The sequence below is a fragment of the Artibeus jamaicensis genome, unplaced genomic scaffold, assembly GCF_021234435.1.
Source record: "Artibeus jamaicensis isolate MK-2021 breed Jamaican fruit bat unplaced genomic scaffold, CSHL_Jam_final contig_3126, whole genome shotgun sequence".
Lineage (NCBI taxonomy): Eukaryota > Metazoa > Chordata > Mammalia > Chiroptera > Phyllostomidae > Artibeus > Artibeus jamaicensis.
The window spans coordinates 18,473,205-18,501,147 of record NW_026521723.1 but is presented as its reverse complement, the minus strand read 5'-3'; the positions used below and the strand labels follow the sequence as shown (position 1 = coordinate 18,501,147).

At 37.4% G+C, this 27,943-nt stretch overlaps 1 protein-coding gene across 7 annotated transcripts in view; it reads left to right on the top strand.

The window, feature by feature from the left end:
• The window catches only part of POLQ (DNA polymerase theta), a 146,007-nt gene that overhangs the window by 51,475 nt on the left and 66,589 nt on the right, over window positions 1-27,943 (top strand). For all 7 annotated transcript variants that reach the window (XM_053663116.1, XM_053663118.1, XM_053663115.1 and 4 more), the window contains 6 exons: window positions 1,167-1,360; window positions 2,238-2,362; window positions 6,025-6,268; window positions 16,588-19,649; window positions 22,379-22,522; window positions 23,513-23,709. In XM_053663116.1, the coding sequence (XP_053519091.1) occupies window positions 1,167-1,360; window positions 2,238-2,362; window positions 6,025-6,268; window positions 16,588-19,649; window positions 22,379-22,522; window positions 23,513-23,709 (3,966 nt within the window). The remainder of the gene's footprint in view (window positions 1-1,166; window positions 1,361-2,237; window positions 2,363-6,024; window positions 6,269-16,587; window positions 19,650-22,378; window positions 22,523-23,512; window positions 23,710-27,943) is intronic.

Genomic DNA, 27,943 nt, shown 5'->3' with positions numbered 1-27,943 from the left:
GTTCTTGGGTCTGGCCATCTGTGCTTGTGAGCTCAGCATGTGGTCCCTGCTTCTTTTTCATGGGGAAGCTCCCATAGCCATGTTACAACCTTGGCCGCTGCCCGTGTGAATGGGGCCAGACCCTTTCACATCCCTGCCCTTCCTACCAGTCTCGAGGTGATTTTTGCCCATCCTTGGTTAAAAGTCTCTTTTGCAGGTAGTCTTTGGTTTATTTCTGGTGAGTGTTCTCTTTTATTTTATTTCCAGGTTGTTTCTGGGAGGAGGTGCATGACACATCTTCCTGCTCTACCACCATCTTTACATCCTCCTTATCCATAATTTCTTTAAATTTTTGATTCCTTTCTATTTTCTTTTGATACTTTCACTATACATATGTTGGTACAATTAATGCTTTCCACATTGCTCTTAGGCTTTGTTAATTTTTCTTTCTTTTTTTTTCCCCTCTTAGATTACATAATCTCTATTGATCCATCTTCATGTTTGCTGATTCTACCACCTTGCATCTACAGCTGAATCTGTAGTGAATTGCCCATTTCAAATGTTGTACTTTTCAACTCCAGAATTCCTATTTATTTTGCTCTTATTAAAAAATTATCTTTTTCTCTTTACTCATATTCTCTACTTGATGAGACATTATCATAGAGCTTCCTTTATTTCATCAAGCATGGTTTTCTTTGTTCTTTAGCCAAATTATAATGTCTGCTTTGAAGTCTTTGATATTTCCAATATCTGGGACCTCTCAAAGGTATTTCTTTTGCCTGCTTTTTTCCCCTGTGTTTGGCACACACTATTCTGTGTCTTTGCATGTCTTATAGGTTTTATTTTATTGTTGAATTCCCCACACTTCTCTTTCTAGTTTTCTGATTCTTGCTTAGAAATCATATAAAATACTTAAGATACTTAACATCAGAATATTGAGATTAAAGTATCTGTGAGTAAAGTTCTTAGACTCTGTAAAGTCTAGATTGTATGCAAAGTGGATCTATTACTTTTCTCTTGGCTATGAGTAGTTTATGAATAAATGAAGTTTGCATATAAAAGAGGTATTATCAAACATACAAATTTTTCAAATACTGAGGCCTTCGTTTGTAACATGACATTTACATTTACTTGTTCCTTTTGCGATACAGTAATTTTAGCTAATGAATGGTATTTCTTCCTTCTAGGTTACACCTATGTTTGAGGATTGGACTACCATTGATTGGTATCGATTCTTCTGTTTATGGGAGAAGCTGCCAACCTCCATGAAACGGGTGGCAGAGCTAGTGGGAGTTGAAGAAGGCTTCTTGGCTCGATGTGTGAAGGGAAAAGTAGTGGCCAGAACTGAGAGACAACACCGACAAATGGCCATCCATAAAAGGTAAATATCGAGGAGCCTGGACTGCCTAGTATTTAACGCAGTATTAGATATGCAGTAGGGATCTAGTTTATTGTAGTTACTTTCACTGTCATTAAAATTGAAGTTTTGGTGGCACACAACAGAATTTTTCAATATACTGTACTTTCTGAATGTATTAATATATTAGTTTCTTCTTGCCACTTGTAGTTTAGAAGCCATTATATGTGAAGACCTTTTTAAAATAGGACGTTTAATTACTTAAAGAAAATATGAGTCAGGATGCTTTAAGGAAAGGAAAGGCGCTCCTATAATCTTTAAAAATGATTCATTACTAATAGGGAAGAGCTAATTAAAGATTCAGATGGGGAATTGCACAGGCTTTTAGCTTTTTCAAAATACCATACAATTTTAATAGTATTATTTATAACATAGTCAAGTGAAAATTCTGGAAGGACTTATATACCTGAATTGTTTGTGGTACTATTGCCTTCTGAATAAAATTTTTTATACTCTAATTCTGTCACTTATTAAATATGATTAGATGATCCATGTAACTGTGTATCAAGTATTTTAAATTATTGTGCCATCACATTTCTTGAACCACATCTTATTCCTCAAAATTAGATTGTATTAATGAAACATGGAGGAAATCTTTTTGTTCTTTGAACTGTAGACATTAAGTTCTTTGCTGTAGTTCTAGTATATGTCAGATCTTACTTTATAAAGATTGAACTCAGTCTTTGTCCACTAATCCTATGTCTTGTTAGGAATCTTCTCAGAGTATATACCCTCTCGTCTTTTTTTGGTTCTTATTTGTTTTGTAACATAATTTTTATTTTATACCTTCATAGTAGACATAAGGGATTTACCATCATGCTTTTGGTGATTTACTTTCCAGGTTTTTTACCAGTCTTGTGTTATTAGATTTAATCAGCGAAGTTCCCTTAAAGGAAATTAATCAGAAATTTGGATGCAGTCGTGGGCAGCTTCAATCTTTACAACAGTCAGCTGCTGTTTATGCAGGTCAGTGAACCAGGTTTTCCACATTTCTGTAGGATCGTGGTTTGAGGTAAAGTTAAGATTGCTTTTATTTTTCAAATTCCACTTTATTGGAGGCTTCTCTTTGTTATAGGTGATTGTGTCAAGCCATAACTTTGTACAGCCCCTCACAGCGTCCGAACACCTAAAACTATGGCTCCTCTGGGCTCTGTGGCCCTGCTGGAGACAACCGGCCACCAGCAGTGTCTGGACCTTAGTGTCCCCTTCCATTCCTTAGCAACCTGCTGACCATCCTTGTTTTGTTTTGTTTTCATTTTCATTTTTCCTCCTACCTGTTGCAAGAAGAAACAGACACAAAGTTCTCAGCAATCTCCCTTTTCTAATCCAGTTACTGATTAATAGTTGCTATTGCGGAGGAGGAGGATGGCAAATGGAGAGGGATTTCTGGACTTCTGTCTGACTGTTCTTTTGTCTAAGGAAACAGTAGTCTCGCTTAATAAAATTAAACCCATATTCTGTAAGCTAGGCAAACAGAAAAGTTATGGATCTGATTTTACCAAGAAATCCTCGTAAGTCCTTAGAAAGGAAACCCTGGGCTGCTGGAGAGTGTGTGTATTGGGAAGGCATGTGCCATATATGAAAGAGTACTGACAGAGAGACGGGGGTGGCGGTGAGAATGATAAGAAGGGAGAAACTCACCCTTCAACTCACTGGCATCAAAGATCTCAGATTGCCTCTAGGGTTAGTGTTCTCATAGGAAAGTGATTTGGCACTTGGCTGCTCTGGCCTCATTATTTCAAGTGTTTGGCTATTTAGCTGGGCAACCTTTCTTTGCAGAAAATATCAATGAGAGCTTTGCTTTTTGAAGTTTTCTTGGCACTTAAATATTCAAACCAGCTCCTTTGTTTTTCTATAGGTGGAAATAGCTCCTTATCTGTGTTTAAGAGTTCTCTCTTCTTTAAAATAGTAAGGAAGAGAGACTGAAAGAAAGGAATGAATTAGGGTGAGGGCTTTTTGCTTTGTGGTTATGTGCTCCGCTTTGTTTTCTCAAATGTTGAGTACATAATTAAGAATAAATGGGGACTTCTGGCCAAGATGGAGGCACTGTACCACCTTGTACAATCAAATTTAAGGACAATAAAGAGTTAGAAACAAAAACACAACCAGAAGAGACAGAACATTGAACTGTACAGAAATCTGACAACAACGAACCATTCATCTAGACCAGTAAGAGGGGCGGAGTTGATGGCCAGCTGATACAGGTCCCAGCAGGAAAAGCCAGTGGTTAGTGACCCGAATGTGGGGAGGAAATGAGGTGTGCAAGTTGGTTGGCTGACCAAGGACACACATTCATGTGCAGATAAACCAGGCAAAAAAAAAAAGGGCAGTGAGACAGAGCCCTTTCTTTGAGACAGAACTGCATAACCCAGGGCCCCAGAGATGGGAAATAAAGCCTAAAAGCACCAATTGAAAAAACTTTCAGGGTTTGAGATGCTGGGAGAGGCTTCCAGCCTCACAGGAGAGTTCATTGGAGAGACCCACAGGGTCCTTGAATGTACACAAGCCTTTCCACCAAGGAACTAGCACTAGAAGGGCCCAATTTGCTTGTGGGAAACAGCAGAGGGGACTGAAATTCGAGAGAGAGTGGAACAAATGCCATTGCTCCCTCTCTGAGCCCGCCTCCACATACAGCGTCACAACCCAGTGACTGGGTTGCCCTGCCCTGGTAAACACCTAAGGCTCTGTCCCTCATACGTAACAGGTGCAAACAGACAGATCAAATGCTCTGTTTGAACATTATGGCTCAGACAGAACAGATCAAAGCCCCAGAGCCAATACTTTTAAGCAACCAAGAGATAGCCAACCTATCAGATGCACACTTCGAAACACTGATGATCAGGATGCTCACAGAATTGGTTGATTTTGGTCACAAATTAGATGAAAAAATGAAGGCTACCCTAAGTGAAATGAGGGGAAATGCACAGGGAACCAATAGTGATGGAAAGGAAACTGGGACTCAAATCAATGGAGTGGACTAGAAGAAAGAAAGAAACAACCAAACAGAAAAGAATGAAGAAACAAGAATTCAAAAAAAATGAGGAGAGGCTGAGGAACCTCCAGGACATCTTTAAATGTTCCAACATCCGAATTATAGGGGTACTAGAAGAGGAAGAGGAAGAGCAACAAGTGGAGAACTTATTTGAACAAATAATAAAAGAGAACTTTCTCAATCTGGCAAAGGAAATAGACTTCCAGAAAGTCCAGGAAGCTCAGAGAGTCCCAAAGAAGGTGGACCCAAGAAGGAACACACTAAGGCACATCATCATTACATTAGCCAAGATTAAAATGAAAGAGAGAATTCTAGAAACAGCAAGAGATGAGGGGACAGTTACCTACGAAGGAGTTCCCCTCAGACTGTCAGCTGATTTCTCAAATGAGACCTTCCAGGCAAGAAGGGGCTGGAAAGAAGTATTCCAAGTCATGAAAGGCAAGGACCTACATCCAAGATTGCTCTATCCAACAAAGCTTTCATTTAGAATGGAAGGACAGATAAAGTGTTTCTCAGATAGGGTCAAGTTCAAGGAGTTTATCATCACCAAGTCATTATTATATGAAATGTTAAAGGGACTTATCTAAGAAAAAGGTGTTAAAAAATATGAACAGTGAAAGGACAGCAAACTCACACTTACTAACAACCACACCTAAAACAAAGCAAACTAAGTGGACAACTAGATCAGGATCGGAGTCACAGAAATGGAAATCACATGGAGGGTTAGCAACAGGGAAGTGGGAGGAGGAAAGAGGGCGAAAAGGTACAGAGAATAAATAGCATAGACTCTGGGGAGAAAATAGACAGGGGGGAGGGCAAGAGTAGTGTGGGAAATGTAGAAGCTAAAGAACTTGTGACACATGGACATAAACTAAAGGGGGGGAATGGTGGGAGAGGGAGTGTGCAGGGTGGAGGGGAATGAAGGGGGAAATGAAACAATTGTAATGGCATAATCAATAAAATATATATATATTTTTAAAGATTTTATTTATTTATCTTTAGAGGGGAAGGGAAGGAGACAGGGAGAGAAACATCAATGGATGGTTGCCTTTTGTGCGTCCCCTGCTGGGAACTGGCCTGCAGGGAACCGGCCTGCATCCCGGGAATGTGCCCTGACTGGGAATCGAACCGCGATTGTCTGGTTCGAAAGCCTGTGCTCAATCCACTGAGCTACACCAGCCAGGTCAATAAAATATATTTTTAAAAAAGAATAAATGACCTGGCTGGTGTTGCTCAATGGATTGAGTTTCAGCCTGTGAACCAAAGGGTCATGGGTTTAATTCCCAGTCAGGGCACATGCCTGGGTTGCAGGCCAGGTCCCCAGTAGAGGGCATGTGAGAGGTAACCATACATTAGTGTTTCTCCCCCTCTCTGTACTTCTCCTCTCTCTAAAAATAAATAAATAAAATATTTTAAAAAATGAGTAAGATGGCATTTAATATGTTTAGCATGTTTGCTGGCCAGTTAAGTAGGCCCTTAACATATATCTACTTTCTTATTAACTTACACCTTGGGCCCGTTGAACTTTACAATTCTCCAGGGAAAAGGAAACAATGAAATAAAAGTATATCTAGTGAAACAGAGAATTGATGTGTAAAGAATTTTTAATTCATTAAATATTCTATGCGTATTCTAGGGATGATTACAGTATTTTCCAACCGCCTGGGCTGGCACAACATGGAACTACTACTTTCCCAATTTCAGAAGCGTCTTACATTTGGCATCCAGAGGGAGCTGTGTGACCTTGTTCGGGTGTCCTTGCTTAATGCCCAGGGAGCCAGATGCCTTTATACTTCTGGCTTTCTTACTGTGGCAGATCTTGCCAGAGCAAATATTGCTGAAGTGGAGGCTGTTCTGAAAAATGCTGTGCCTTTTAAAAGGTAAGAGAGTTTCCCATCTGCAGAGGGTCATTAAATGGAAAATCATATCAATTTATAAATAATATATACTGTATGAAAGTATTTTTTCTTTGATAATATGGTATAGTTGATGTAAGTGGAAGAAAATGTGGCTGTTTTTTCTCTCTAGGATTATTTTTTATTTTTTATACTTTAAAAATATTTTGTGACTTAAAAGTCATTTGTAAAAGTATCATAATTTTTCCCCTAGAAAGACCAAGTAAATGTAAGGTAGTGATGCTTTCTGCTTTGATGGATTTAAATTTTCAGTATATACCCAGGGCTTGTCTTAGACTTTCTTTAGGCAAGAGCACTTCAGAATGTACTTCTCTTGAATATCCTTTGGAAACTGGTCCTTCACAACAGTTGTAAGAGGATTCCTTGACTATTTTGTGCATGTTTGTAACCAGTTCAAAAATGGGCTGGACTCACCATGTAATCAAGGAATAGCTTAAGTATTTTCTCAAAAACTGTTCTCTGAACTCACTCTTATATGAAACCTCAGCCAGATCCATTGCTTTAGGCACTTACGAGTTCTAATGGTTTCATTTTCAGATATTAAAATTTTGTTTTAAATTTATAAAAGCATCAGTTTGATTTCCAGTTCAGTGTTTCTCCCCTGCCACTCAGTTTAGGCCTGACACGGGCTCCGAAACTTGTCACATGTACGGGAAGGGATGGGGCACAGTCAAAGGAGCAGCCCCACCAGTGCCTCCTCGCATCATGATTCTGCTTCCTGTGTTGCACTGCCACCCGAGATGTGACTCCTGTGTCACGGAAGCTGCACCCAGCTTGGCTCGGGCACAGAGCCAGCTACCTCTACCTAGATTTTGTAGGAAGAAATTGTGTAGAGTCTTAGAAACAGAATGCAGGGAGAGAACTGCCTCAGTGGGGGGCCACTGCAGAGGGCCCACTAGGGCTGTACCCAGTGGAGCTGGGGCTGGGGCCACTCCAGTGACCTCAGACCAGAAGAGCAGCTGGTATGTGGTATGCAGTTTTGTCACTTTGGGGTGTGCCTCTGGAAGAAGTCTACTTGGAGTATGCTTAAAAATCTTATAAAAGTGTTGTTCTCTTTTGGGGCCTTGGATTTTTACAGAATCTTTGGATATATTCATACCTGCTTAGAAATATGTACTGTTAGTTCCTGACATTAAAAAAAAAATCAGTTGTGGGAGTGTCTCTGTGGTAATGATATGCCATACATCATGACCTTTTCAGGGAGTCATTGGAGGGCAGTACACATTTAAAAAATTTAATTGGTAAAAGCTTAACTTATTTTAAAATAATTTTGTATTATTCTAAGACTGTTATTGTCATGGCTATGCCTCTTCTGAAAGCCCAGAACTTTATAGACCAAAATTAGTGGCAAATCAAGATCATGTGCCTTCTCATGTGACACACTGAGAAAGACACATTGCTCCTGAAGTGTTCTTCATAAAAAATGTCTAACATGAGTCAGACAAACCTAAAAGGAGAGACTTTCTACAAAATAATTGCCTAGTACTTTTCAAAAATATCAAGGCCATGAAAAACAAAGGCTGAGAGCTATTTGTAATTAAAGGAGGATATATAAGACTTGAGAACTAGTGCAGCACCTTATATTTTAGATTGGCTTAGAAAAATAAAGAGGAACAATTGGTAAAATTTGAATAAGGTGTGTAGGTTAGATATAGTTTTGCATTAATATTAATTTTCTGAATAAAATCAAGTGTATCTGGCACCTGGCCATCCTTTGCTTTTACTAGTTGATGTGTACGTATCAGATAACCTCATTTAGATCATCCCAAAGTTTGCTGTTACCAACAATCTGCGGTGAATCACCTTGTGCATGTGTATTTTCATATTGGTGATGAGTAAATTCATACACATGGGATTTCCAAAGGTGAATGCATATGCAGCTTTATTAGATTCCAAATTCTTACAATGCTGTTACCCACAGCCTCACCAGCAGAACCCATTGTTAGAGATTTTCATTTTACCAGTCTGATAGATGAGAAATTGTATCTCAGTGTGGTTTTAAAGTACATTTCTATAATTGTGAGTGGTGGTGAATATATTTTCATGTTTCAGGATTGTTTTTATATCTTTGTAGATGATCTAGTTATATCTTTTCTTTATGTTTCTTATGGATTTTGGTCTCTTTTCTCTCCTTTTTTAAAGTATATTTTATTGATTATGCTATTACTATTGTCCCACTTTTTCTCCCCATTGTGCCCCTCTGCCCATTATCCCTCCTCCCTCTAGCATTTCTCCCCATTAGTTCATATCCATGGGTCAATATACTAGTTCTTTGGTTTTTCCACTTCTTACACCATTCATAACCTCCTTTTGTCTATTTTGTACCTAACATTTATGCTTCTTATTCCCTGTACCTTTTCACCTATTCTCCCCCTCCCCCATCCCTGCTGATCTCCATTTCTGTAATTCTGTTCCTGTTGTAGTAGTTTGCTTATGTTTTTTCTTTTGTTTATTTGTTGTTTAGGTTCAGTGTTGATAGCTGTGCATTTTTTGTCATTTTACTCTTCATAGTTTTGATGTTCCTTTTCTTAGATAAGTCCCTTTAACATTTCATATGATAAGGGCTTGGTGATGATGAACTCCTTTAACTTAACCTTATCTGGGAAGCACTTTATCTGCCCTTCCATTCTACAGAGTAGCTTTGCTGGATAAAGTCATCTTGGATGTAGGTCCTTGCCTTTCATGACTTTGAATACTTCTTTCCAGCCCCTTCTTGCCTGCCAAGTTTCTTTTGAAAAATCAGCTGCTAGTCTTATGGAAACTCCTTTGTAGGTGGCTCTTTTCTTTTTTCTTGCTGCTTTTAAGATTCTCTCTTTATCTCTAACTTTTGGTGTTTTCATTATGATGTGTCTTGGTGTGTCCCTCTTCCGATCCAACTTGTTTGAAAATCTCTGGGCTTCCTGAACCTGTATGTCTATTTCCTTCACCAAATTGGGGACGTTTTCTTTAATTATTTTTTCAAAGTTTTTAGTTTCTTGCTCTTCCTTTTCTCCTTCTGGCTCCCCTATGATTCGGATGTTGATACATTTGAAGTTGTCCCAGAGATTCCTTAGCTTCTCATTTTTTTTAATAATTTTTTTTCTGTTCTAGTTGAATGTTTTCTTCCTTTAGTTCCAAATTGCTGATTTGAGTCCCAGTTTCCTTCCCTTCACTGTTAGTTCCTTGTATGTTTCTCTTCATTTCACTTTGTATAGCCTTCTTCATTTTGCTGCTGTACTCAGTCATTTCTGAGCATCCTGATTATCAGTGTTTTGAACTCTACATCTGATAGGTTGGCTATCCCCTCATCACTTAGTTCTTTTTCTGGAGTTCTGATCTATTCTTTCATTTGGGCCATATTTCTTTGTCTCCTCTACTTGTTGGTGCACCTGTTACATTGTAAGCGGTGGAGCCTTAGGTACTCATCAGGGTGGTGCTATATGTCCACGAGTAGTCAGAGAGGTAACAGTTCCACTTGCTTGGCTTTCGTCCGCTTTCAGTTACTTCCCTGCTTCTTGCAAGCAACTGGTGCCCTTTCAGTTGCTGCCCTGTTGCTGATTCCCAAGTGGGTGGGCTTGTGTATCTTCTTGCATCCTATGGGACTCTCAAACGCTCTCTCCTGAGACAGTGGCAGTTTTCCTCCACTGCAACCCCCAGAAGTTTTTATAGCCAGAGGTTATGGGGCTTTTTTTTTTTTTCTGATTTTGGGACCCTGGGTTGTGTTTTGGGACCAGCTGCTACCTTGCCATACATACGTTCTGCCCCGGCTGCCTGTCTCCACCCCTTCTGCCAGTCTGGATGAATGCTTCTTCTTTAACTCCTTGGTTGTTGGACTTCTGTACAGTTCAATTTTCTGGCAGTTCTGATTGCTTTTTGCTGTTTTTATTGGTTGTTATCCTTTCTTTTGTTTTGCAAGGATATGAAGCATATCTACCTATGCCTCCATCTTGGTTGGAAGTCTCTTCTTTTTAAAGAATCTTTTCTTTTTTTAAGTTGATTAAGGTTCTTAAACCTCTATTTGATATGTATATTGCAAGTCTTTTCTCAAAATGTATCAGTTGTCTTTTGACTTTTTTTACATCATTTTCCCCATGCAGAATTTTTATTATTTTTCTATTGATTTATTTTTTATCAATCTTTTTTTGCTTCTGAATGGTCATAGTTGGAAAGCTTTCCTGTGCACTGAAATTAAAGATGGATTCACAGGTTTTCTTCTCTATTTCAAGTTTGCATTTGAGTCCTGATGCATTTATAGTTTATTTTTGTGTGTAATATGAAGTCTAGATTTAATTTTATCTTTTTCCCATTTATAAAAAAGTTTGTCTTGGCCCCAGTGATTTGAGATGCCACTTCATCATATACTAAATATCCATATGTAATTGAGTTTATTTCTGAACTTTGTATTCTGTTTACTACCTTTTTGTCAGTTCATGAGCAAGTAGTGTGCTTTTATTTTATTTAAATTTTTTTAATTTTTAAAATTTAATTGTTGTTCAAGTACAGTTTTCTGTCTTTTATTCCCATCCCAGCCCACCCCCCCCAGTGCTCCCCACCTCCCTCCCATTTCCACCCCCCTTAGTTGTTGTCCATGTGTCCTTTATACTAGTTCCTGTAAATCCTTCCCCCTTTTCCCCTGAAATTTTCTCCCCTCTGGTCACTGTCCCCCTGTTCTCTATTTCAGTGTCTTTGTTTTTATTTTGCTTGTTTGTTTGTTTTGTTGCTAGCTTCCTGTTGAAGGTGAGATCATAAAGTATTTGTCTTTCAGCCCCTGGCTTATTTCACTCAGCATAATGCTTTTCAGTTCCATCCATGCTGTTGCAAAAGGTAGGAGCTCCTACTTTCTGCTGCATAGAATTCCACTGTGTAAATGTACCACAGTTTTTTGATCCATTCATTTACTGATGGGTACCTAGGTTGCTTCCAACACTTGGCTATTGTAAATTATGCTGCTATGAACATTGGGGTGCATCGGTTCTTTTGGATTGGTGTTTCAGGGTTCTTATGATATAATCCTAGCAGTGGAATTGCTGGATCAAAAGGCAGATCCATTTTTAGTTTTCTTAGGAAATTCCATACTGTTTTCCATAGTGGTTGTACCAGTCTTCCATCCTACCAACAGTGCACTAGGGTTCCCTTTTCTCCACAACCTCTCCAACACTTGTTGTTTGTTGCTTTGTTTATGATGGCCATTCTAATTGGTGGAAAGTGGTATCTCACTCTGTGGTTTTAATTTGCATTCCTCTTATAGCTAGTGATATTGAGCATCTTTTCATGTGTCTCTGGATCTTCTGTATGTCCTCCTTGGAGAAATGTCTGTTCAAGTCCTTTGCCCACTTTTTAATTGGGTTGCTTGTCTTCTTGGAGTGGAGTCGTGTAAGTTCTTTGTATATTTTGGAGATTAAACCCTTGTCCGAGGTATTATTGGCAAATATGTTTTCCCATACAGTTGGTTCTCTTTTTATTTTAATACTGTTTTCTTTAGCTGTGCAAAAGCTTTTAATTTTGATGAGATCCCATGTGTTTATTCTTTCCTTTATGTCCTTGCTCTAGGGGACATATCAGTAAAAAAGTTGCTGCATGAAATATCTGAGATTTTCCTGCCTATGTTCTCCTCTAGGACTTTAGTGGTGTCACGGCTTATATTTAAGTCTTTTATCCACCTTGAATTTATGTTGGTGTATGGTGTAAGTTGGTGCTCAGGTTTCATGTTTTTGCATGTAGCTGTCCAGTTCTCCCAACACCATTTGTTGAAGAGGCTATTATTGGTCCATTTTATGTTGCTGCCCCCTTTTTTGAATATTAATTAGCCGTAGAGATTTGGGTTTATTTCTGGGCTCTCTGTTCTGTTCCATTGGTCTATGTGCCTGTTTTTATGCCAGTATCAGGCTGTTTTGATTACAGTGGCCTTGTAATATAGTTTGATATTAGGTATTGTGATCCCTCTGACCTTGTTCTTCTTTCTCAAAATTGCAGCTGCTATTCAGGGTTGTGTATGGTTCCATATAAATTTTTGAAGTGTTTGTTCTATGTCTGTGAAGTATGTCATTGGAGCTTTAATAGGTATTGCATTGAATCTGTAAAGTACTGTGTTTTTAAATAAAAGACTTTATAGCACATTTTAATGTCTGGTAGGAAAACTTACCCTCATAGTGTTTTTATTATTTTCCTGGCTATTTTTGCATGTTTGCCTGTATGAAATTTAATGTGTCTGTTGATATTTTATTGAGGTTGAATTGAAATTTAACTTAGAGCTGACATCTTTGTAATGTCGAGTAAAACCTATACAAGGATAGGTAATTTCTTTGCATTTGGTATAGTCTTTATGATTTTGAGGAGTTTTAAAAAGATTTCCATGCATAACTTTTCAGGAGTTTTAAAGTTTTTCTCATAATGGTTTTTTACATTTCTTGTTAAATTTATTTTTACTTAATCTTTATTGTTTTAAATGATGGCTCATGTCTAAGATGTCTCGTACATGATCATTATTTGAGTTTATGGAAAGTATTGATTTTTGTATATTTTTATCTGTTATTGTTTGAATTATTTTCATCATTGATTCTCTAGGATTTCTAGGTATACAGTCATATCATTTGCAAATGGAGATATTTTACTTCTTCCTTAGCAATTTTTATACTTCTAGTTGATTTATCTAATTGAATTGAATATCCAGATTTGTATCTGAGTTACCCTTCATGGCTGTGACTGGAGCCTGTCTTCAGATGAAAAATGTGACAGTTTACTGCTATTTCTTGCTTCTTGTTTCAACTTTTACTGGTTTCTATTTTCCTTAAGTCACTCTAAAGTTCATTCAGGTATTTTGTCCAGAGTTCATATCATGTAGGAGGATTTGTTTTCAATGAGAGTTTTATTTTATACTTTAATTTTTTATTGCTATTATATTACAGTTTTCCCAATATTTCCCCATTTGCCCTCCTCTACTCAACACACCTGGTCAGTCCTCACAATATTGTTCATATCCATGTGTCATTTATACATGTTCTTTGACTAGTTCCTTCCCCTTCTTTTCACCATTATCCCTCCACACCCTCCCCTCTGGTTGCTGTCAGTTTGTTTCATGTTTCTATGTCTCTGGTTCTGTTTTGCTCATTAGTTTATTTTCTTCATTAGATTCCTCTTATAGATGAGATCATATGGTGTTTGTCTTTTACCAACTGGCTTATTTTACTTAGCATAATACTTTCCATTTCTATCTATGCTGTTGCAAATGGTAAGAGTTCCTTCTTTCTTTCTGCTGTGTAGTATTCCATTGTGTAAATGTACCACAGTTTTTTTTTAATCTATTCACTTATTGTTGGGCACTTAGGCTGTTTTCAGTACTTAGCTATTGTAAATAACACTGCTTTGAACATAAGGGTGCTTGGTTTCTTTTGAACTGTGATTCAAAGTTCTTAGGGTATATTCCCAGCAATGGAATGGCTGGGTCAAAGGCGGTTCCATTTTTAACCTTTTGAGGAAACTCCATACTGTTTTCCACAGTGTCTCCACCAGTCTCTATTCCCACCAACAGTGCACTAAGGTTTCCTTTTCTCCACAACTGTACCAGAACTTGCTGTTTGTTGATTTATTAATGATGGCCATTCTGACAGGTGTGAAGTGATATCTCATTGTGGTTTTAATTTGCATTTCTCTGATGGTAATGATGTTTAGCATCTTTTCATATATCTCTGGGCCATCTGTATATCCTCCTTGGAGAAGTGTTTGTTCAGGTCCTTTGCCCATTTTTTAGATGGGTTGTTTGTCTTCCTGTTGTTGAATCATATGAGTTTTTGATATATTTTTGAGATTAAACTTTTGTCCAGTATATCATTGATAAATATGTTCTCCCATATAGTCAGTTCCCTTTTTATTTTGATGATGATGTCTTTAGCTGTGCAGAAGCCTTTTAATTTGGTGTAGTCCCATTTTTTAATTTTTTTCTTTATTTCCCTTGCCCTAGGAGATGTGTTAGCAAAATATTGCTATGTGGGATGTCTGAAATATTACTGCCTATTTTTTCCACTAGTTCTTATGGTATCACAACTTATATTTAAGTTCTTTATCCATTTTGAGTTTATTCTGGTATATGGTGTATGTTGGTTTCTAATTTCTCTTTTTAAATTAATTATTTATTTATCTTTAGAGGAGAAGGGAAGGAGAGAGGGAGAGAGAGAAATATCAATGTATGCTTGCCTCCTGTCTCTCCCCTGATGGGAACTGGCCTGCAACCCAGGCATGTGCCCTGACTGGGAATCGAACCGTGATACTCTGGTTTGCAGGCCCGCACTCAATCCACTGAGCTATGCCAGCCAGGTCTCTTTTATTTTTTATTGCATGTACCACTCCCAATACCATTTATTGAAGAGACTGCTTTTACTCTATTGTGCAGGTAACAAACACAAGGCCCGAGGGCCGAATCTGGCCCTCCACCTTGTTTTATCTGGCTCAGCACCTTGTTTCTGCCTGGTGGCAGTGCTGAGCTTCTTGCATCTAGTTAAGGAGTAGTTACATTTATACAGTTCTAAAATTACATTCGGCCATTTGAAGGCAACTGTGAGGCTGACGTAGCCCCCAGTGAAAATAAATTTGACACCCCTGCTCTATTGTATGCTTGTGTCCCATTTGTCAAATATTAATTGACCATAGAAACATGAACTTATTTCTGGGCTCTCTATTCACTTCCATTGATCTTATGCCAGTACCAGACTGTCTTGGTTACAGTATTCTGGTATAGTTTAATATCAGGTATTGTGATCCCTCCAACTTTGTTCTTTTTCTCGGGATTGCCAAAGCTATTTGGGGTCTTTTTTGGTTCTATATAAATTTTTGGAATATTTGTTCTAAATTTGTGAAATATGCCATTAGTATTTTAATAGGAATTATATTGAATCTACATATTACTTTGGGTAGTATAGACATTTTAATGATGTTAATTCTTCAATCCATGAACATGGTATATGTTTTTACTCATTTTTATGTTTCTCAATTTTTTTCTTTAGTGTTCTATAGTTTTGTCTTTTACCTTCTTGGTTAAATTTATTCTTAGGTATTTTATTTTTCTTGTTGCAATAGTAAATAATATTTTTTCTTAGTTTCTTTCTGATACTTTATTGAGGTGTATAAGAATGCCATTAATTTCTGAATATTGACTTTGTATCCTGCTACTTTGCCAAATTTACTAATTAGGTTGAGTAGTTTTTTGATGGAGACTGTAGGGTTTTCTATGTATACCATCACATTGTCTGTGTATAATGATAGTTTTATTTATTCCTTTCCAATTTGGTCATCTTTTATTTCTTATTCTTATCTAATTGCTATGGCTGGAACTTCCAGTACTATATTGATTTAGAGTGGTGAAAGTGGGCACCTTTTCTTGTTTCTGATCTTAAGGGTAATGCTTTTAGTTTTTTCCCATTGACTAAGATGTTGGCAGTAGATTTCTCTTATATGACCTTTATTATGTTGAGGTGTGCTCCCTCTATTCTCACTTTTCTGAGTGTTTTATCATTAATAGGTGCTGGATTTTGTCAAATGCCTTTTCAGCATCTATTGATATGATTTTTGTTTTTCATTTTTATGTGATGTGTTCCATTTATTGATTTGTGAATATTATACCATCCTTGCATTCCTAGTATAAATTCCACTTGATCATGGTGTATGACCTGTTTATTGCATTTCGGGATCCAGACTGCAAATATTTTGTTGAAGATTTTAGAATCTATGTTCATCAGAGATATAGTCTGTAATTTTCTTTCTTTGTTGTGTTTTACCTGGTTTTAGAATTAGGATGATACTGGCCTTATAAAAAGAGTTTTGGAGTCTTCCCTCTTCTTGAAATTGTTGGAATAGTTTAAGAAGGATAGGTGTTAGTTCTTCTTCAAATGCTTGGTAAAATTTGCCTGTGAAGCCAAACAGTTCAAGGCTGTTGTGTGCCAGGAGGTTTTTGATTACTGCTTCTATTTTGCTGGTACAATGAAAGTTTTATGATGCTCACTTTTTTTTAGGTTTTCCTTTTTAAAAAATCTGTCTTAGTGAGGCTTTCCTTATTATGCTATTTAAAAATTTCATTTCTCATCCCTTCCTGATGTTTTATTTTTGTACACTTTTATCATCAGTTCATATAGGCTATATTTTACTGTTTATTTGTTTTCTGATTTCCCCAACTAGAACATAAGCTCTGTGGGATCAGATATATTTCCCTCTTGTTTAGTGCTATTTCTTCCATTCCTAGGACAGCTGTTGCTTTTATATTTGTTGTATGGGTGAATTAATGCATTGATTTATTTCTTTTGCTCTCTTCTTCATAGCTCCCGAAAGGCAGTGGATGAGGAAGAAGAAGCAGTTGAAGAACGTCGGAATATGCGAACTGTTTGGGTGACTGGCAGAAGAGGTTTAACTGAAAGGGAAGCAGCAGCCCTTATAGTGGAAGAAGCCAAAATTATTCTAAAGCAGGACTTAGCTGAAATGGGAGTGCAGTGGAATCCATATCCCCACTTGGATTCTGATACACACTCATTGACCAGCAGTGAATCAGAAGTAAAGGAGCATAAATTTATACATCACACTAAGAGTTCTTGTGAAAGATTAACATCAAAGAAAAAAAGTAAAACAATACTCAGTGATTCTTCGGTTAAGGAGTCACCAAATAAAATGCAAGATTTAGGTAATCAAGAATGTGAGATACATTCAATTTCCAGAGCAAGAAAAAGGGCTTATTTGAATATAAGTAAAGGGAAGCTAGAAACCTCTTTGAATGAAGGAAAAACAAGAACTAAGAAAGCTTTTCAGACTTTCTTATCTGAGAAAACAAAAACAGAAGCTGTGAATTTCAGTTCCGAAAAGATGAGAACAAGCTTTCGATCATGGAAATATAGAAAGCATCTCAAACAATCCAGAGATAGTAGCCCTGTGAAAGGCACTGAGATGTGTAAAACTGATTTACAAAAACAGACCAAGTCTGATCATGTTTGTGAAGATTCATTTACCTCAGATGATAAGAATTTGAAATTTAGAAATCCAGGACCATTTGCTAAAAACACATCTTTTTGTGCTGAAGGAAAGCATAACAAAGTATCATTCCCATCACAAACAGAACAAAGTTGTTCAAGGAATGAAACAAAAACTAATGATATTCCTGTAGAACGTATTATCACAGGACCCCAGAGTAAAAAAGGGACTTGTGAAGCCACCAGTGTGGTTAGTGAAAGTGGAAGAGGATTAGCTGTTACTGAGTCAGAAGAAATAGACCAAGTACTGGTACAATGTGATTCAAATAACCAAAATGTTTATGTTAAACTCCATGATACCCATCCAGTTAACCAGTGTCCCAAGAAGCAGTCTGATAAACAGACAACTAACTATACCAAACAGAAACAAATAATAGAGAAACAAATGCCTTGTGATACAGTCAGTTATTATATGAATACAGACTCAAATGCTATTAGCAAATGTAGAAGTATAAAGTTTAATGTGGAGGAAAAGAAATCAAATAATCTTCAGGTATCTGGAGATAATATAAGCAGCACTGAGATACCCAGTGGAGTACCTCTACCAGCTGGAGCATCTGATGAATCTGGAGGCCAGCGGGAGGATGTTTTAAATACCTCTAGAATACAAGAAAAAACAGATGCTTATGCAGCAAACAAATCTAAAACTAATTGTGTTTCTGATTTAGGGTTAGTTCCTTGTGATTTTGAAGAGAGTTTCTACCTGGATACTCAGTCTGAGATAGTTATACAACAGATGGCAGCTGAAAATGCCAAACAAGGAACAAAGGACACCAACCTGGTAACAGAGATGATGCAGAAGAGTCTAGACAAACAGGGCTCGAGCTCTTTTCAGAATGAGATTCACATTACCTCTCCCAGTGAACAACATTCTCCAGGAGTGATAAATATAGATCATTTGGAACCAAAGGCTGTAGATACTATGAAACAAAGCCCTGGTTCCCATGAGGTTGATATGGTGACTCCAGAAAGCCCACTTCTCCATTCTCCAATATTATTGAGGGAAAATGGCCCTTGCTTTAAAGGGAATGAATTTTCTGTTACTGACTCCCAATTAAATAGTTTTCTTAAAGGTTATCAAACACAAGAAGCTATGAAACCAGTTATATCTCTGGTCCCTCAAAAGAGAACTCCCACAGATATAAAAGTAGAATGTCTGCCAGTTCCTGACACAAGTTGGAATTTGAGTAATAGTTTACTCTTTGATAGTTTCAGTGAAGACTCCCTAGTAAAAGAACAGCCACCTGATGCAGGAGCAGAAGAACCCCTGCCTTCTGAAGTAATGTCAAGCCATTTCAGTGATTCTCTGTGTCTACATCCAGAGGGCCCAATTAAATCAAATATGGATGAAAATCAGGATAATCAACAGCAGTTGATTTGTTTCAGTGATGAGTCTATTTTATTCTCAGAAATGGACTCTGCTCAGATGGTTGAAGCTTTGGACAATGTAGATATATTTCCTGTCCAAGATAAACATAATACTACAGTATCTTTTAAAGCATTAGAACTAAGTGATCCAGTTGGTAATGATTATCCCCAAGGAGATGTAACTGGAAGAGATAAAGATGAAAATCCTCAAAAATCTAAATTAACTCAGACAGGGCAGAATAATTCATTCACATGGTCTGGAGCATCATTTGATTTAAGTCCAGGACTGCAAGAGATTTTAGATAAAGTGTCCAGTCCTCTAGAAAATGCAAAGCTAAAGTTAACATCTATAAACTTGTCTAGTTTGAAAGGAAAAAATACAAAATTAAATGACAAAGAAGAAGTGATTTCAAATTTGGAGCCAAATCGAGTGCAGGGAACTTCATTCTCTCCTAATATTGAAGTAAAAAGCAAGATTGAGGCACCAGAGAACAATGCTGTTCATGGTGAAACCCTATCCCTCTTGCCTTGTAAAGAAAGTTGTGCAGTTGATGATAATGGACCCATTCCTCCTACACCGACTCCAGCATCTGCTTCTAAGCTGTCATTTCCAGGTATTCTTGGAACATCCTCTGTAAAACTTCAGAAAACTAGTAGTGTTTTACATCTTGGTGAAAGTTATTCATTTAGCTCACCATCAGATATTAACAACCACGATTTAAGTCCAGAGAACAAAAATAATGTAAAAGACAATAGTCCTATTAGAAACACAAGTTTTTCACTGCTGTTATCGCAAGATGGGTCCCAGTTAACTCCAACATCATGCAGTGCAGAAAGCTTGGCTATAATTGATGTAGCAAGTGACCAAACTGTCTTTCAAACATTCATTAAGGAGTTGCAGTGCAAAAAGCGATTTTCCATCTCACTGGCTTGTGAAAAGAAGAGTAATTTGACATCTTCTGAAAGTGTTACTATTGGCGGTAGGTTTAAGCAAGGTAAGAAATACATTTTTTTCACATTTACATGTAAAATAGTGGACTGAGATGGGACTGTGACTTTTCAGTATTGAATACTAAATGTAACGAATTTATTCAAAGTTTAATAAGTTTCTCTTATGTGGGTTAACATGTAAGACAGCCTTATTTTTCAGCACAGCTAGTTTAATAATAATTACCTTCTGGTATTGTTGACCCCGGGACACATAAGTGGGAGAGCTGAGCACTGAGACCAGGAGCTCAAGCTGGGGGACTGAAGAAATGCAGACCACCGAAGCACTACTCTTTCCTTTGACTCTGATCCGTTGTTGTGTGCCTGGATAATTAAGGCTGTGTCTGCCTCCTTACAAGAAGGCCGAAGGTCTATTCTAATTAGCCTTTCTACAGCAGGTCCCGATTCTAGGTGACCTGTCAGAAGTTCCAGATCAGTGTTATTTCTTGGGATATCGACATAGTGGTCAAGCTTTTTGCTGCTGGGGCCACCACAGTTGATGTGGTTGGTTCAGGGGCATGTATTGGAACAATGTTTGGCAGCTTGGTCACTGGGTTGCCCATCTCAAATAGCAGCTTTCTGCTATACCGTCTGGACTGTGTCCTCTCTGAGGCCACGGAGCTCTTCTTTTTGATGGCTGTTTTCCTTATCCTTTCCACGTTGTGAGGCTTCATGAAGGTCCCTCCACCTTCAACTCCAGGCCATGCTTGGTGCTAGTGCATGCCAAGCTTTACCATTAAATACAACATTTTCCCCTGGCCAGTGTGGCTCGGTTAGTTGGAGCATTATCCTGTAAGCTGTTAGGTCCCTGGTAAGCATGGGTTCAATTCCCAGTCAGGGCGCATGCCACGGTTGTGTGCATAGGAGAAGCAACCAATCAGTATTTCTCTCCCTCTGTCTCTCTTTCCCTCTCTCTCTCTCTCAAATCAATCGGCATGTCCTTGGGTGAAATAAAAAGACACGAATTTTTCTTCAAAAAATTGCATGTATATATATAATACATATTATATGTTATTATATAAATATAGAAATATTAGAATATGATTGTAAAAGTTGATATGTATTTTGAATATAGGTCACTTGTATCTGATGGTGTATACATGATTTTTATCATCAGTGCTCATGATGATTTTTTATTAAATTATAATGTCCTTATTCATTTATATAATCACAAAAGTGCATAGCAGATATGCACTTTTTTCACCATGTACATTAGCTTTGTTTTCCAAATACTTATCTCAAATAGAATTTGCACCTCTGCTGGTAGTCATGACTCCTATACTGAAATGTTTATCCAAAGCCTCACTGAGCTCTTCCAGGTTTTGAGTGTATTGAACTGTTTGGTCAGATAATACCATGTATATTTCAGTCTTACTTCATCAAAGTAAGTGTTCCGTATCATGGGGAATAGCTGTATTCAGCTTGATAACCTGTTGTGGAAATCAAACATATGATCAGATTTCTCAAATCTCTGTATTTATGAATGAGTGTGTCCATGAAGTTTTTTTATTGGTTGATTTATTTATTTTTGATTTATAATTTTTTTCTTCTTATTTATCGTTAAAGTACAGTGGTCTGCATTTTCCCCCCACAACTCCTCCCCACCCCAGCCATCCCACCTCCCTCCCCTGGTCCCATCCCCCTTGGTTTTGTCCATGTGTCCTTTATAGTTGTTCTTGAAAACCTTTTCCCCTTTTCTCCCCAATATCCCCTCTCACCTCCCTTCTGGTTACTGTCAGTTTGTTCTTAATTTCAGTGTATCTGGTTATAGTTTGCTTGCTTGTTGGTTTTGTTGATTGGGTTCCACTTAAAGGTGAGACCTTAAATGTCCACTAAGTTTTGAGTACTTGCCTGATCTTCGATTAATAGAGCACATGTATTAATGACAACATTTTAGTTGTCAGTGTTGACAAGTACATTCCATTTTTTATTGAACACATAAAATTGAGCACATTTTCTGTGCTAGAGGTTAGAGGGATAAAAGCATTTACTGAAATTTAATAAGTATGAGCCAGTAATTTTCCAGGTATTGGGGATATAATTGTAAGTAAAATAGATTGGTTCTGGAGCTATGTCTTTGTAAAATTAGAGATGCATGATTTTATTTTAAATAAAATAAAATTTTTTTATTAAAATTTTTTTTATTGTTGTTCAATTTCAGTTGTCCCCATTTTTCTCCCATTGATCTCCCCTGCCCTGCCCACATTCAATCCCCTTCCTGCCCCCATTGTCCTTGACCGTGGGTCCTTTATACATGTTCTTTGACTTGATCCTTCCCCTTCTTTCCCCCCTTATCCTCCTCCCCCAACCCTTAAAAAAAGTTTGTTCTTTTTTTTAAAAATAATTTTATTTATTTTTTTAAATTTTATTTATTTATCTTTAGAAGGGAAGGGAAGGAGAGAGGGAGAGAAATATCAGTGTATGGTTGCTTCTTGTGTATCCCCTGCTGGGAACTGGCCTGCAACCCAGGCATGTGCCCTGACTGGGAATCAGACCTCGATCTTTTGGTTCGCAGGCCTGTGCTCAATCCACTGAGCAGTTTGTTCTTTATTTCCATGTCTCTGGTTATATTTTGCTCCCTTGTTTGTTTTCTTGATTAGGTTCCACTTATAGGTGAGATCACATGGTAATTTGTCTTTCATCACCTGGCTTATAAAATTATTATCATTGTTTTAATGTTCAGTTCAATAGTGTTATTTTTAGAGATTTTTAACTATTTCACTTTTGATTGACTTAGTTAGGCCACCTCAGGAAACTCTTACTAGAGATGACGGATTGCCTGTTAAAAGTTGTAATGACATCCTGGTGATTGGACTGGCTGTGTGCTGGGGTGGAAGAGAAGCCTATTATATTTCATTGCAGAGGGAACAAAAGCATTCTGGTATGTAACCACCAGTCGGCAAATTCATCATATAATTTTAATGTAGCCTCTGTGAGGTGGTGGCTTCTTTGTTGAGAATAATTACCTGATATTTACTAAGAATTTATTTTTAGAATTAAATTTTTGATAGTGGCTGTAGTATGTACATTACTTCATATATTAACTATAATGACTATTTTAAGAAATGCCATCCTTACTCCATTCAGCTTGTCACATGGAAGTAGCTGCTAATACTATGTTTTCTTCTTGGGGGTAAAGAGGGTGAGTGGAGCGTCAGGGACTCTCTGACCATCTTGAGGGTTTCTTTTTGAAGATTGGATCATAGCAGTTTCTTTTCAGACTTCTTTTCCCCTTTTGACTGGGTCTAGAGCTCATCTAGAGTTAGTGATAAATGAGATATCTACAGTAGTTGAATCATACAGCCTGGGAGAAGTCTTTGGAATTAAAAAGATATGTTCTGAAAATACCTTGTGATTATGGTTGTTGGATACCTTGCTGATTTGAAAAGGAAACATTTTATACGATGCCATATAGTGTTTATTCCTGAGTAAGCATGAAATATTTTCAAGTGTCTTACAGGAAAATATGTTAGGGTGAGTAGTTACTTGAACTACTATTTTTTAAAGCTATAATATTATATATTCCTACTAAATCTCTCTTTAGAAGGAGTTCATTTAAAATTCATTTTAAAGTACCTTTTTTGTCTTTAATTTCTCATTCTGAGAAATGTAAATTTATTTTTTAAAACCTTGATTTTTAAGAATTTTCTTCCACCTAAATAAATGGAGCATTATAAATCATCTAAATCAAACCATAATTTTTGGATTGTGAAGCACTTTATCTACATAGCTGACATGACCTTGATAAGGTCATGCTGAATTATTGGTTACATGGAACTAGACTTTGAATCTTTTCAGTCTTTGCATTATAGATTGCTGTTTCATGTGAATGCATGTGATTTTTGCCTTAAGACTTTTTTTTTCTTTTAAGAAATTAGTGCTAATTTGGCCCCACCTTCTCTGGATCCAAACCTGACTGTGAAGGACAGAATGTGGCACCTTCAATCCTGCTTTCCAAAGGAACCTGATAAGGAACGTACTGTTATCATCTATGACTTCATCCAGAGCTATAAAATTCTTCTTCTGTCTTGTGGTATCTCCCTGGAACAAAGTTATGAAGATCCTAAGGTTCTATGTCTTATTTAATTTTTACATACTTAATTTTTTTAACATTTAGGGCTAATTTTTAAATGACTTGATATTTATTTATCTCCAAGCATGCAGTTTCAGTTCTGTAGAGTAGTTACTCTTTTCCTGAGTAATCCCACCCACTGAGAACACAGAGTTAGGCACAAGTGCCTCAGTGTAGCTAAGAACAGAGATGTCACAAATGCTGAGCACTAAAGTTCAAATCTTTCCTCAGCAATATTTAAAATTTTTATTTTAGTTGTATGTTCTCATTGTAAGTTTTCTGTCTTATAGCATATTAGAAATGACACATCCAAAGAAAAAGCTTCACACAGATGTTTATAGCAGCTTTATTTATAATTGTTAAATCTTGGAGGCAACCAAGATGTCCTTCAGTAGGTGAATGGATGAGTAAACTGTGGGACATCTAGACAACGGATTATCTTATTCAGCACTAATAAGAAATGAGCTGTCATGCCATGCAAAGAAAGACATGGAAAAAGCTCAAGTGCATATTACTAAGTGAGAAAAGCCAATCTGAAAAGGCTATATACATTGTATGATTTCAACGATTTAGAAAAGATAAAATTATAAGGATAGTAACAAAATTAATGGTTTCCATGGGTTAGGGAGAGGGAGAGATGAACAGGCAGAACACAGTGTTTTGTAAGATTTTGTGGATACATGCTGTTATATGTTTGTCAAACCACAGAATGTGTAATACCAAAATAACCCCTGTTATTTCAAAAGCAGTGTAAACTATGGATTTCAGGCGATAATGATGTGTCAGTGTAGGTTTATCAGTTATAACAAATATTTCAATATGATATGAGTTGTTGATAGTGAGGATGTTGTGTGGAGGGGGGCTAGGAGTATATGGGGAGTCTTTGTGTATACCACTCAATTTTGCTGTGAAACTAAAGATGCTCTAAAAATAAAGTTTAAGTTAAAAATTCAATAAAGTAAAAAAAAAAAAAAAAAGAAATGAAAGGAGAACTGTCTCATTTAGGTGTATGATAATAGGATGTTTCAAATATCCCTGAGAATAGAGGCAGGAAATAGAAGTGTGTAGCTGTGAGATGCCCAGAGGAATAGCAGTTGGGGTCATTTAGCATGGAGACAAATCACCTTACTAGCTTGCCCCTTGAGAACTTTCCTATATGAGACCAAAGTATGGTCTGCTCTTCATAATGATGACTGCGTTTTTTAAGGACTTAACACTATGTGGCATTTTTGGAAGACATTTATTTACAACATCATAGTGCTCAAAGGGATATCGCTTTGTGGAATATTAATATTGAGTTGAGATATAATACTAGAGCATATCCTCACATAATGTCTATCATTCTACACTGTCAGAACCTAATTCATATTTATATTGATTAGCCTATGGTAATATTAGTTTTGTTATGAACATTTTGCTTAAAGTTACAGAAACTATGGACAGTGTTAAGTGAGGACTGTCTTTGGTTGTAATTAAAACTATAATCAATAATACAATAATTTGTAGTTTCTTAGTTTCGTCAGCTTTTATGGCAAAGGTTTTCAAAAGCAGTGTCAGATAAATTAAAGACGCTATCATTTTCTATACTTCAAGCCAGGCTCAGTTTACATGTGATAAATGCTATGTAGTTTCTTAATTTTTTAATTGAATTTATTGGGGTGACATTGATTGATAAAATTATATAGGTTTCGAGTGTGCAGTTCTATAATATATCATCTATACTGCAGTGTGTGTTCATCACCCAAAGTCAAGTCTCCTTTTGTCATCACTTATTCCCCACCTTTACTCTCTTCTACTTTCCTCCATCCCCCCAAATGCCATGTGGTTTCTAAACTGACCTCAGTTGGATATGAAAGGTTGTCACGTAATATTTTTAACTGTCACCCGAGGATATGTTTATTGATTTTAGAGAGAGGAAGGGAAACTTACTGAGAGAAAGAGAAACATCAATATGGGAGAGGAATATTAATAGGTTGCCTCTTGTACATGCCCTGGCCTGGGATCGAACCTGCAACCTTTTGGTGTGTGGGACAATGCTCCAACCAACTGAGCCACCAGGCCAGGGTACTTGTCACATAATTTTGATCTTATAGAATCCAAATGAGAATATGGGTGATATGAGCTTATTAAAACTACAGTAGCATCATCACAGATTTATATAGCACTTTTGCATAAACTACTTGAAAATTACATAATTGTTTTGTAAATTGTGAATCAAAACATTTGATGTAAAAAGATGAACTCTTATTTTATGAAATCTTACTTTTATAAGAAACAGTTGCCAACTTTTATAGTACCTCCTGCAAGGGTTCTGATCACCAGTTTCTAACATGCTTGGGGAAGGTGCCCCACACCTCCAGCGATTCTCTGGCTACCAGCTGGGTGTTCTACAGTTCCACTCAGTTCTGACACAAGTTAAGGGCTTAGTCCCACAAGGTAGCCTGCCACCCCTTCACACTCCTGCCACCAGCCCAGGTTGTTATCTGTGCTTCTGACCGACCATCTAGATCACAAGTTCCCATCTCCTTTAGTTTGGCTAACTTGCTAGAGAAGCTTGAACTCAGGAAATCAGTTTACTGATTAGAGTACCATTTTATTACAAAGGATATTAAAGGGTACAAATCAACAGCGAGGTGAAGACATACGCAGGTGCACTATGTGGGAAGGGGCTAGGAGCTCTCATGGCCTCTGTCAACACCTCTGTGTGTTCACCAAACACAAAGTTCTCCAAACCCTCTCCTTTTGTGTTGTTAAGGAGGAGTCAATACATAGGCAGGATTGAGTAAATCAGCCCAGCCCTGGCTGGTGTGGCTCAGTGGACTGAGTACTGGCATGTGAACTGAAAGGTCATTGGTTTGATTCCCAGGGCCCATGCCTGGGTTATGGGCCAGGTCCCTGACTGGGGGCATTACAGGCAGCTGATGTGTGTTTTTCTCTCTCCTGTTCTCTCTCCCTTTCCCTTTTCTCTATAAAATAAGTAAATAAATAAATTTAAAAACTCATCGCCCACTGGTTATAAATTTAATTTCTAGCCCCTTCTGCCCTCCATTTTTAGGCAACTTAGGGACATTCCAAAAGTTGCCTTATTAATATAACAAAAGACACTTTTACATTTCTTGGCACTTAGGAAATTCCAAGGGTATTGGAAGCTCTGTGCTAGACATGGGGACTGGGGGCAAAGATGATATTTATATTTTTTACTATAATGCACAATATTTTACCCCCTATAAAATTATACCCTTAACCTACAAAAGAAGTAATTGAGCCATATAGTAATTGTCAGAATTATGAACTGGGGTTAGATTCCCTTATTCTAAATCCAGTTTTGTTCTGCTAGGTCTAGTCTCATTGGAAAGCCAAAAATAGCAATCAAAATGACTAGTTGGATGATCATGGTCATAGGCCCTCACCCTAGGGGGAAAGCCAGAGGCTTTCTAAAATTCTGGATATGAACTTTTCATGATAAAACATTTATGTCTCACTTTGTCCAATGTTGAAAGAATGAAACAAATCTGAAAGTATGTGGGCCCATCTTTATTATAGCAGCTTAGCCCACATCAGCCGTAGTGGAGAAGAGTCCATCTGCATTTTCAGAAACATGGTTTCAGTAGCTGAGAGGCACTTTTTTTTCCTGATTATAAATTTTTAATTAAATTCATTTGGGTGACATTGATTAATAAAATTATATAGGTCTCAGGTATAGATTTCTGTGGTATGTGATCAGTATATCACATTGTGTGATATACTGATTGTGTGCCCACCACCCAAAGTCAGACCATCTTCCATCACCATGCGTGGCCCCCTTTATCCTTATACTCCCTTCCCGTTGGTAACCACCGTACTGTTGTCTGTGTCTATGGTTCAGTTTTACATCTCACGTATGAGTGAAACCATATGGTTCTTAGCTTTTTCTGACTGACTTATTTCACTTAGCATAATATTTCAAAGCCCATTCATGCTGTTGCAAATGGCAGTATTTTATCTTTCCCTATGTGTGAGTAGTATTCCATTGTATCTATGTCCCACATCTTCTTTATCCAGTCCTCTATTGCATGTTACTCTGGTTGTCTCCAAGAAGCACTTGGTTTTAAGCCTACTGCAGAACTAGGTCAGCAGAAGCATTGCAGTAATGGGAAAGTTATATATTTTCCTTCTTTGAAGGTGGATGCTCTTATTGGTACCAAAAATGAGTCCTGGTATAATTAATCCTTCTTGTTGGAAGACCACTGA